General features: G+C 45.2%; 1 protein-coding gene across 3 annotated transcripts in view; it reads left to right on the top strand.

Moving 5' to 3' along the window:
* The first annotated feature begins 290 nt into the window (after positions 1–290).
* The window catches only part of cdh4 (cadherin 4, type 1, R-cadherin (retinal)), a 175,062-nt gene continuing 162,920 nt past the window's right edge, over positions 291–12,432 (top strand). For all 3 annotated transcript variants that reach the window (XM_031843244.1, XM_031843236.1, XM_031843227.1), the window contains exons 1-2: positions 291–540; positions 1,738–1,849. In XM_031843244.1, the coding sequence (XP_031699104.1) occupies positions 487–540; positions 1,738–1,849 (166 nt within the window). In that variant the 5' untranslated portion in view covers positions 291–486. The remainder of the gene's footprint in view (positions 541–1,737; positions 1,850–12,432) is intronic.

Raw genomic sequence — 12,432 nt, 5'->3', positions numbered from 1 at the left:
GGGTGTGAAATAGACTCCAGTTAGCTGATGGACACGTGAAGGGACTCGCATGGTTGCTCGTCACTCACACCGCCGGACCCGCCTTTGCTCCATTTGAAGAGAAAATATGAATCTAAATAGCCCGGAAAATGCGTTTTTCTCTTTTTTTCTTCCCTCCCCACAGAGCCCAGCAGCGCACGGGGCGTCATCACAGGGAGTCGTCTGAGGCACAGAAAGCACGCACTGCCTTGCCCGCTCCGCCGTGCGGTAGGAGGGGTTGTAGTGACGCTGCTATCCAATGGGCACCGGCTTCCTCCGGACGGAGCGCAGCAACCCCCTGTCTCAGCGGCACTTTTGCGCCAGACAAGTAGGGACGGTCGTTCGCTTAGCACCCGAGAAGAAGAAACAGGGCTCCGGGAATTACTGAGGTGTCTTTGGCGAAGAAGACTTCATCTCTTCCTCTTATTTTTTGTGTGTGTCTCCCCATACACACGCGAGTTCGCAAAGATGAACGTTGGCTGCGTCATCCTGGCGTGCACCTTACTTCTGGGCGCATCCTCGGTAAGATGAGTTCGTTTCTACGCGTCTTTCCGGCTGTCGGTACAGTGGCAGTGCTGCACTGCTGTGGCGCTTACTCACTCGGGCTTTGCAGCGCGCCCTGTGAGCCCACGAAAGTGTCTCTGTGTGTGTGTGTGTGTGTGTGTGTGTTTGCGTGTGAGAGATTGACTCACTTTCCCCCGTAGCGCTGCGCTAAAGGCAACATGATGCGTGTAATAGAGCTTAATTCGGCGACGTTTAAGGTCAAGAATATTTCTGTTTTAACTGCAGTGACCAAAAAAGAAAGAAAAGAAAGTCGGAGGCAACTCTGTTCGCCAGCCTCCCCATCCTCTCGCCCAAATAAGCTGCAGTGCATTATTGCAGAGGACAGTGGTTTCTGGAGGGGCTTCTCGTTCTGTTTGCTGCGATCAACTTCGTTTCACGTTACGCACCGTCATTTCTCCCCCTCCACACATCTTGAATTAATGACTCACTTGACGACTCGGTTTTCTGGTTTAGTGCTTGTTTAAGAAGGATGATTTTAAGGGACAAAAATACGAATAGCTTACCTTACTTTATTTTCAAACTTATGCAAATTATGCTCTAAAATCAGCTTGATTTCCTCGATGTCTGCAGCGGTTTGTTGAGCTTTGTTCAAGTGTCAGGGAAGCACTGGGCCGCCTGTATAGTGCAACATATTTCCTTTACAAAAACACAAATTGATGTGTGATGAATGAGGTGGGTTTTTATTGTGTGCTGATGGTGCATTCTGTGGAGAATGAAAATGTGGAGAATGCCTGCTGTGCCTGCAATGTGCATATAAATCAACAGTATAATTCAAAATATCTTTCTTTGGTCTCTTTCACACATGCACACACTCTGTGCCCCCCCCCCCCCCCCCCCTCTCTCTCACTCTCCAGTCAGCAGGCAGTATGAACATTTAGGTCCAACATTTCCTGCTAGCCACAGTCATCACCGTTATAATGGTTCATCATCGACGCCATTATCATGACTTCTGTGATCGTTTTTATGTCGCTCAATGTGCGATGGCAACATCTGTAATGGCGATAATGACAATTATTATTACTACACACTGTGAAAGTGCAGCATGCTGTTTTCATCTGAACCAAATCATGGTCATGCGAGGTTCAATATCAGTCTGATCAGATTGTGACCCTGTGGCTGCTAGTGCTTAACAGCCCGTCTTGTTTTCCTCCTCAGGGGAGTAAGGCGGGCCAGGCCCTCAAACCCCCGTGCAGACCAGGCTTCTCCCAGAACTTCTACACGGTGATCGTCTCCAGAGACGCACTGCACGGCCAGAGCATTGTCAAAGGTAAGCCCGCCGCTGCCGGATCTCGTTCATTGACTGAGGATATATTTTTGTTCTCCCCTGCCCAGATGTGTCCCCAGACCTCACGGTGTGATTGAGTGAGTGAGTGTGTGTCTACACACGTGTGTGTGTGTGTGTGTGTGTGTGTGTGTGTGGGACATATATTATGGCGCGTGGCTCTCCATCACTCCTAAAGAAGGTCACAACACTCTGGTTGTGGCAACATAAGCAGCTCATCTTGAGCACAGACATGCGCGCGTTCAAGCACAAAGATCCAGTTGTGATGATGATGATGATGATGATGATGATGATGATGCAGCTTGGGTTGAAATAAAAGAAGAAATATTGGGATGTGATTAAACACAATGTGACAGCCGGTATGTAATACATTCTGTTCAAGAACTGTTACTTGATATGGAGTTTCACTCATGAACAAACACCTAAATTACGCTGATTGCAGTAGAACCCCCCCCCCCCCAAATACATTACTTTGTTTTTTGATTGACTAAGCAGCAGACTGCCAAAGCACAATCATTTAAATGGCCTGTTCCCGACTCTGCATGTTTGCAACTGGAAGCCCAGAACTTTTATTTTTCCCCCACTGTTCGGTGTAATAGATGATCCGGGCCCTTTTTATTCTTTCTGTTTTTTCGGAATAATTCAATTCTGTTTTCGTTCACTTCATTTCCTTCCAGAGCAGGCAGTGGGCTGGATCTGCTGTGAGGTTCATCCCCTGCCATTTAAAATGTTGCTGTAGTTTCATCAGCGCGTCTCTTCTGTTTGCTGGTGAATCTTTGCCACAATGGAAATAATAAAAAAAATCCTGCATCTTTCACATCTTAGGGTCCCAATTTGCATAATTGACGGACAAACAACACCTTAGACGTTAACCAGGATGTGCTTCTATAACATAGAACATGTTTTATCTCAACCTCCTTCAGCATTGTGCAGATTTTCACAACTTGTTTTTTAGAAATATGAGCCCAGTATTAAGTTTGTCCTGAACTTCCTCCTTTTTATTTCCTCTAACCTATTTTCTACACTGTTCCTCACACTTGCGGGCAACAGCTCAACACTGTACAATAACCCCAGCTCTCCCCTGACACTTTGCCTATATGGCCAAATACACTATTTGTCTATTATTAGGTGAAATGCGGTTTGCCAGGAGGAAATGGCCTTTTCATTGTAACAGCTGTTTGAGCATTTCCCCCCGGCTGCGGGCAAAACAATTGGCTTATTCTGGAGATTATTTAGTTATTTAGGAGGCTGACGAGGACGGTGCAGCCGTGTCAGTGGGGAGCGAGTTTGCCTGAAGGGGCTCGGCGCTCAAGGCTTCTGCCTGTTTGGAAATGGGTTCAGGCGTCCTCACTCACCAAAACATTGTTAACAGAAAGTGACGTGTCCGGACAGATAACATATGTTATGTTATATGTTATCTCCTCCGTGTTTCTGTGTGCGCACACACACATGTGACATATCCCAGTGTTCATATTAGCTGCTAAAAAAAGGTTACAGCACAGCTCAACTGCATCAATTTGATTTACCTTATGTGCTACATCAGCGCCAGCCTTTTGCTTTGGTTTTGTCTGTTTCTGTGTTTGCTCTTCGTGGAAATCAATCTGAAAGCCGTGCTGTCCTCCCAGCTGGCCACTCAAAGGGACAGTGGCTGCAGCAGCTTTACAGTAAGTCCTCGTGCGATGATGAATGTGCGGATAGCCTCACTGAAGGTCCTGTTTTCTAGACAGTGGGATACAAAGCGGTAGGAAGCTTTAAATACCAACGCCACAATATGTATAACCCCAAACTGTCACTTTCCAAGAAAACGAATGGGCCGGGGACGAGATGAGCGTGGGTCTGGGACGCTCCGGAGCCGGCTATAGGTGGCTGCTGGGCCGCCGTGGTCCGTGGCTGTTGTCTCCCTGGAGAGAGAGACAGTGAGCAATGGGGGGAGGCCCAGCAGATGCAGTGTGAACCAGGCCTCTTGTTTCCAGTCGCTGAACAATGTGTGGACCGCAGCAGCTTTCATCATGCTGAGGTGGAAGGGGGATGTTTTTCCTCTGTTTTCTCGTTTAGATCACGTTTAGATAAAATTCCTTTTTTACCAATCTGAGTTCATTGGATGTGTTGGAAAAACAACAACCTTGGTGCTCTTGCTACATACGACTTGTGCATCGTTGTGTGTGCTTCAAGGACCATACAGGTGTTTTATCTCACTTTCAATTAGTGCTGACCTTTGTCCAAGGCGCACTAGTGTTTTACCTTTAAGGAAGCATCATCGGACTAAGTGTAGAGTTACAGGTCATTAGGGCACTCCTACCTGCAATTGTATCGCCATTACTGCACAAAAAGACCAAAACACTGATCTTTTATTTGACATGGTTAGGAGCCTAAGAAGGAGGTGACTTTTCTCAACCCACAAAGGATCATGTTATTCTTTCTTCACTGATTCACCACCTTTTAGACTTGAGACCATTTAAAGCCCAAAAAGTGCACTAAGCAGTACAACAGCAGTGTGGGATGTTCCCTTCTCCCAAAGTTTAATTTGAATCTTTTTGGAGAGCTAAAACTCCAAAAACACATATAAACCAACCACATACAAACCAATGCTACTGCACCAACATTTAAAAATCGAAAACAAAACAGCATGCCGTTGGTCCGCAGGGATTAAAATGAATAAAAACATTGGTACAGCCCTTAAACCTTGCTTCTTTTCTATAGAGTATCCCTTGTAGGTAACGCGAAGTGTCTGCCCAAGACTTGAAAGGTCATTTTTGAATCGTAATGCATCATTCAGTGCCCCCTTCGGTCATTCCTTGCAGGCTTTACAGGTTAAAACGGCTGTTATTGCTTTGTGGTTGACCATAAAAGACCTTTGTTGAACTAAGTCCCAAATCTCCGCGCTGCCGCTAAGTTGCGCTGAATAAATCATCCCATGCTCCCATGGAGATGTTTGTCTGAGAGCTTGGTCAGGATTGGAGGGGGAGGCCGCGGCACACAGGCGAGCAGACAGCCGGGGCTTCGAGTCGCGGTCCGTGCAGATTCCCGCTGTGGGCAGATAAGCCGTGAAAGGAAATATTCCAGTGATTGCACATCGCTGTGTAAACCATCACCTCGCTCCAAGAGCCGGAACAGACACCTAGGAACACGGACAAGAGGATGTGGCCTCAGCACAAAAGAGATTGATTTGAAATACAGTTCAGTCATGAAGGTGTCTCTTTAAGTCACTGTCGACGCATATTTGAATAGCCAGCAGTGATGAGTTTCACCCTTTGCCCCCGGCCAGTCCCTGAGAGACCGCGAACAACACTGCTCTGTGTGATTTTTAGAAGCCCGTCTTCACTGAATATTTTGCTTCATGTCGCCAAGATTATACTGTATGACAAAGAAAATGACTTTGATGGATTTTACTGGATTGGAGAAACCTTGTTTTGGGAGAGAAATCAATTTCAGTTTCTCACCGTCAGGCTTTAGAAATGCAGCAGACGGCCACTTTGTTGTTGGCAAAATGAGATTAAAAAAAAAAAATACTGATGATACCTAAATGTTTTCTGGCAGACAGCATCGCAGGATGTGTGTAGTCCTTAAACCAAGCACACAATATATCTGCGCTCTGCCGCCTCGGCTCCACAAGGCCCCTTTCTGAGAGAATGGGCTTGTTTTCTTTTCTGTCCCCGCGTCGTGTCTCGTAAAATTAGGAGGAGACGAACAAGCTTTGTGAAAAAAAATAATGCGCAATCGCTCCCTTCGTCCCAGGGTTTTTAATTTAAAAGTGGGCCTTTCTATTGCAGTTAAAAAAAATTTCACATGCCGTACTTTAATCTAAAAGATTAATTTGAGGAGGATCACGCCTCCCATCAGCTATACTCTCTAGGCGTGGATTTCCTTTTGTTGAATTCCATCTCTAAAAGTTACACACACAAAATGACTTGTAACACGACCCCAATTAGACTCTCTGGCAAGGAGCCATATCTGCTTTGAGACAGCCAGCTCGGAGTTCGCTGTGCTGTGGAGCACTACTGACTCCTAACCTACTATCCAAAGTGACAGGGCTTTCATAAGTACATCCAGCACCAAGAACTGAGGTGGGGTGGGGGTGTGGGATTACGTTTCCAGGCATTTGATAAGCGGGATGCCATTTTCCCTCTGACTCCAAAACATCTCTCTTGTCCTCCAGAGAGTCTTTGGTCTCTGCAGCCAGGACCTGCAGTCTGTGGCGAGCTGATAGAATACAGGTACAGAAGATGAGCCACATCATTTCTCTTTATCTCACCTGCCTTCTTACCAAACCACGCTATGCTCCCATATCCTTCAAACTCCCTGCAACATGACATACATGCTGAGCCAATTCCATCAAGCAAGCCACCCAAGATATAGTACATGCCACAGCACAATCCTTTTCATCCTGTTTTGTAGTCATTTCCTCACTGGAGGTGGTGAGTAAAAAAAAGAGGGGGGGGGGGGGTTTGATAGACGGGAAACCGACTGTCGGCAGAAATCTTATTGCCTCTTGTCGGGGTTTCCATGTGAATTTTATTAGTTCTAGTGCACTGATCTCCACTGAGCTCCTCTCGCTGTGTACTGGTATTAGCTTTAGTCTGATGGTTGGTCGCTGGGTCATGGCACACGCTCTCATGGAATTTCATTACAACTCTGATGGTTCCGTTGCCTTATAATCGGGAGCCCACTGAGAGACTGGCATGGTTCATCTTCACCTCGTTGCGTGCAGACGTGAGAAGCTGCCGGAGACTCCTGCTGCATTTTTCAAAGCGCCTCTGTTTGCTGTGTGAGATTACGCAGCGGATCTACATTTCCTGACAAAACAGAGGTGGGCTAATTGTGCCCTGAATTCTGACCTTCAAACGGAGCTTACCGCCGATGTTATCAGACCTCATCAGACCTCAACCGCCAGCTCATGCGGATGCAAGAGCTGGCGGCTGTGGGTTAAATCATGGAGTTATTATGAGAGGGAAAAAGAAGAAGCCAGGCACTTCTGATGGTGTAAGCCAAAAAAAAGAGAGTCCTTGGCAAGGGATTAACGGATAAGAAAGAGACTGTGTTGGAGGAGGAACTAGAGACTACTGTACTTCTGGAGTTGAGACAAGGGCAAATTTACGGAGAGAAAAATATAATTCATGGACGAAGCTTAAAGTGGTGTTTCTTTGGCATTTCTCAGAAACTGCAAATTGCAAATTACAATTTCACTCTCCTGATGGATGCCTCTCTTTACATGCACTATCAAAGAACTGCAAGGTCGTCTACCGTCGACGACCTTGTGTTCTGTGAATACTATTTGCATTCGTTATCGTAAACCTTTTAATTGGCCGCCCTCCTTCACAATCAATGTGTAACAGCGCTTTGTATCTCGGTGTCCTTTAACGATCGGTGGCCTTGATCAAGACTCTATTGGCTTTTGTTGTTGCAATCCAGAAATTAACAATTTTCCCACCAGGAGACCTCTGCTTCACCTTTTAGCTGTAAGTGTTACCCACGATCTACTAGTTCATTACAATAATCCCCCCCCCCCCCTTGCAGGATTTACATGAGATAAATACAAATCTTCAGCATTGAAGTGGTGTTTCTTCAGCTCAAACTGCTCACATGCATGTCATTCTGCTTGTTTGCATGACAATGCACACTTCAGTGTCATTAAGGTGGATTATTGGATGCTTAATTATTACAATTAATATAAAAGATAGGGCTTAATCGACGGTAACCCTGCAAGAGAAAGTGGAAAGAAGAGAGTAAGAGCTCAGTGCGAACCTCGCCTGTCAGAGGGTAATGCGGAAAAATCTCACTTTGAACAAATTTTCCATTTCCGTTATCATCAGTCTGAAATTGTGGCTCTTCAAAGCCGCGATTGGCTTTGAGTCGTTCCGAGCTTTCTTCCCCCAAGAAATAAAATAGGTTGGGAGATACAAAGCCAGAACTGACACACTGTATAAACCACATTTGACTTTTATTCATCTACCCATGTGACCATTACCAGCTGGTCGACCGGCATCAAGCCACTGTCACAGTGAAGCTGGTGGGATCAAACGCCATCACCATCCAACTCGTCACAAAACAAGCTCTCCGCCGCCTTAACGCCACAAACCTAACTCAGCAGTTTAAATAATTGTGCGAGACGGTTGTACACTTGGAGTTTGTCTCGAGGGTCGTTTGATGCTGCTGCTGCTTTCCCTGCAGGTGCTGGTATTTTATCTATGGCGCTCTAATGTGTTGGATTTTATTTTACTCATTTGTTTTATGCTTTTATGATTATTTTATGGGTATGGGTATTACGTATTACCATGTTTTATACTTTGTTTCATGTATTATGTTCTTTCTCTGTCTCTAAGTGAGCTCACTAAGGCAAATTCAAATCAATCTTGTTGATATGGCAATGAAGTATTTGATCCGGCCTTAACCATGGCTAATGTTAGCAAGCCTGCTAAGAAGACAACATGTCAATAAGACAAGTTAGGAATGACTTGAAGCCGCTTTTCTCGTCAGCGGGTGGCATCTCTCCCCGTTTGTTCGAGGCTAACACCTCCGTCCCTCGTGCTAAGCTAACACGTACCAGAGCGGTCTGCCCACTGAAAACACACATGTCCCAAACTGATATTTACTCTCCATCAAACCCCCGTTAAGACCAACAAGCTGATCACCATATTTTACAAAATGCGAGGAGCTGCGACAATCTATGAGAACCTCCACCTCTTGCTCAGCGGCAACCTCCTTTTTGTTTCCCCTCCCCCTTCCCCCTCCCTCTCTTCACTCCCGAGTCAGGGGCTCAAAGTGACACTTTATTGATGAATCACGGCCAAGCGGTTTGACCTTGCGTCGTCACTTGACCTCTCATGTTCTCCAATGCTCATATCCTCAGTCTGCGGCACCGGCGGAGATGAAAAAAAACGGCCCAATCAAACTGATTTACGTTTGGCTTGACTCAACACATACGTAGATCCTTCTAAGCTGCTGAATGCATCTCCAGAGGGCCTCTCTGTGTTGTACTGTATAGCCATTTCTGAAGCCATGGGGCTTTTGCTATTCTATCGCCTGAATTAAAAGACTGCACTGTCAAGATGCCTTTGTTCTACAAACTCCAATATCAAAAAGGTCCCTTGCCAGAGAGCAGCTTGTGCTCTACTTTGTCCTTTTGGATTTATTCCGCCTGGAATCCATGTTTGATTAGGGCGCCTGCATGCTCTTGTTTTTACCACGTTTTCTTGTTAATTTTCGCCTAATGCGCGAACACACAGTTGTTTATTTATATGCAAACACAGTATATGTTGTGCATGTGTTTGAAGGCAGCGCCCCATCCAGAGAGTGATTATCTTAAATGGAGAAATTAAAGGATTACAAACCAGCCCAGTAATCCAGCTGTCAATCTCACGGCTCATTAGTAAGCAAAGAAGAGGGACGAGGGAGAGAGTGGTGTACAGCACACAGAGAGAGAGAGAGAGAGACCGAGAGAGAGAGAGAGCGAGAGAGAGAGCGAGAGAGAGAGAGATACCTGTTTATAGTGGTAAAGCTGTACACTTGTCAATCAAATAGGAAGGAAGGTTTTCTGTATTCCCATATTAATTAACAACTGTCATTTCTGAAACACCTCGGCATTTTCACTGAAATTTAACGGTAAAATTCAATTTTCACGCCGACTGCTGAAATGCCAAAGAAATTACAGCGTTTATTAAATTGCACATTTCTGTGTTGATATTCAGAATGGCGGCTTTGATATTTCTCACAATTTCGGTTTAAAATCTGATTATTTGCACTCTTGATTGCAGCTCCGCTCCATGCTCACAAGCCGACTCTTTGGAGAAGCAAACGCTGTCACGCCACTCAACAGCTCGGTTAGAGTGCATTACGCCGCATCAGGATGCACTGGAGCGTGGTTTCTATACTTTAGACTTTATTTCAAGGATTAAAACTTGTTATTGTACCTCTTACTGGTAAAAACCTGCCAAGTGCTAGCAGAGTTTATTTGGGGCTTGTTTCACTGTTGCCTGCTATTCACCGTTTTAAATACCAAATGAAAGAGTGCAACTACAATGACGTACACAGCAGCATATAAACTGTGTGCTGCAGATTAGCCTTGGTGTTGAAAGATATACAGCTTCTCTGACATTTTTCACCAGGCTCTGAGGCACATAAAAGAAACAGTTTGGGAAACGATGGTACCATAAAATAAAATAGAAACACAAATCCTGACTCCATCATAGAGAAAAAAAAGGGATTGCATCTCCTATGGTGGTAGCGCTTTTTGGATTTGATTGCATCAATGTGCTTTCTATTTTGATCTAAAGAGCGGGCTGTGTGCAGGCTTATTTGCTCATGCACGGTGACTTGGGGATGCCCACTGCTGGGAACTATTTCTTAGGCAGCCCATCTTCTCTCATGTGATTTGAAACTCTCCATTCTCTTTCCAATTAGGATTTAGAGGAAGCTGTTTCTTTTTATCTTGTTGTCATGTTATTTATGAGGTTTCTGTGTGTATTTCTGCTAAGTGCGCGTTGCCCCCTGAGCAGTGACTGGCTTGCTTTGTTGAAAAAAGCTACGATTGTTACCTACAGCAGAGGGAACTCGGTCACACTTTGCACAGTCTGTCTGTTTGAAAGAGCTTCATTCTGGTCAGGATTCAGATGGCTGATTTGGAAATCACAATACGGGACCATGCTCCATCCTGTTGTGATGCAGATTTGTCTGTGGGAGGCCGACAAATCTGCAAATCTGCTTTGCTGACCAGAATAAACAGAAGATATTCTGCCGTAGAATAGTTACGCGACTTAATCCTTTCGGTTTCCTGTTCCCTCACATTACCAGGTCAAATGTCAGAGAAAGAATTTAATCTTTTTATGTTTTTATTGCTTACTTTGCTTTCTTACCATGAGCACATTATCTCAGCTCTCTGTCTCTTTTTGTCACTCGAAACCTGCGGGAGCTCACCATGCAACCTCTGACTGCCTCCCTTATGAATCCCATTTCCTCAAAGACTAAGACACCAAACAAAGCGCCACATACTCGTCTGATTTATATTTAGAGCTGCATTCACACAAGAGCAGGTCACACACGCAACTCGTAGCCCACACACACACGCACATACACACACTTTAACACTTGCCGTAGATGTTAAATTATAGTAGCAGAGACCCCTTTGGGTTTCCACCCAAATGTTAAATCTGCTATTATACTATTAGCTTTGACCTCCTGTTGGGTTCGGTCTACATGATAATAATCCACCTGATCGGCAGACCTGTATATTTCTGATCTCTGCCGGGGAACGTGCACACAGTGAACCTGCCAGGGAACAAAAGAAGAAAAAAAATATACATTATTTTGTTAATCTGATTGTGCTTTTTGTACCAGTTCTCATTCCTGACGTATTTGTTTGTGAATTGAATAGAGGCGCACTGTAAATACCCATGAGAAGATTATAGCCATCGGCCAGCAACAGTCAGAAATCCACGTGAAACATCATTACCATGCCAAAGATGTCCCAGTTGCACTCTCAAACGTGTCTTTTGTTGTCTCTGATGGAGTTTTTTTTGTTTCTTCAAATATGCTTAAGCTTGATGTTTGGCATACTCGTCTTTACCTTGTAAGAGGCTGGTAATTCAAAGAGGTACAGAAGAAAATCTGGGGTTGAGAGCCCACTTTTTTTGATGGAAATATGGGAGCAAATCAATAGTCCTCCTTTTCTGCTGGCAACGTGCAACGCAGACACATGCTGGTTGCATCGATCACAGCTTCAGAAGAATCACAGTTGTCCTCCCCTGCTCCACTCTGTCTCTCTGTGTGCCCCCCCCCCCCCCCTCTCCATCTCGTTCTCTTGTCTCTTTTCTCTCCATTGCCTCGTATAGGTTTTCAGATAAAAATAATAGCTCTGAGAACCAACAGAGAAGAGAGGCCTAGAGGAGGGGGGGGGGGGGGGGGGGGGGTGTTGGTGACAGTATTTGCGCTCTGCACCAGAAACCGACAGTAAGACAATAAGAGACAGTCTGACTAACTGTGGCCTCTGGGAATAGAAGCCTCCTTATTGCCATAAACAGAACATTTTGCCTGGGTAAAAGAAAAAAATAACGGATGCAGCCACATTACTGTGTCATTATGATTACAACCACCACAGGGCCTGTGGCAAAGTGAATGATGGCTGTTCCAGCCAGGCACCTATTTAAATGCAGCGTCAAATTTATAGCTGTGTAAACCAATCTAACATCAAGGCTAAGCCAAATGATGACACGTCAGAGCTGCCACAGACAAATGAAAGATGTTGGCCACCACCTCTGTCGTTTGGTGCTGGAGCCTGCCTCTGTTATAAGCAGAGAGCTTGTTATGCTGATGGAAATTTGCATACAGTATCTCACATCTGTACCTAAGCATGCAGTATTTTGATTTGCAGCCCACAGGTTATGGGCTGAACATGCTGCAGTCATTTCTAATGTAGCCGTCTGCACTCTAGACATGGAAAGCATTGAACAGCTCTCTAAAAGTATCATTATGAAGCCGAGAGTTAAACGTACTGATTGAATAAGCTATGCTGCCCGTCAGGGCCACAGGCCCACTGTGTATAACTCACCTGTCATGAATAAACATCCACCGTCCGT

The sequence above is a fragment of the Anarrhichthys ocellatus genome, unplaced genomic scaffold, assembly GCF_004355925.1.
Source record: "Anarrhichthys ocellatus isolate YVR2014 unplaced genomic scaffold, GSC_Weel_1.0 scaffold1, whole genome shotgun sequence".
NCBI classification, from domain to species: domain Eukaryota; kingdom Metazoa; phylum Chordata; class Actinopteri; order Perciformes; family Anarhichadidae; genus Anarrhichthys; species Anarrhichthys ocellatus.
This window is presented reverse-complemented; position numbering and strand designations above follow the sequence as displayed.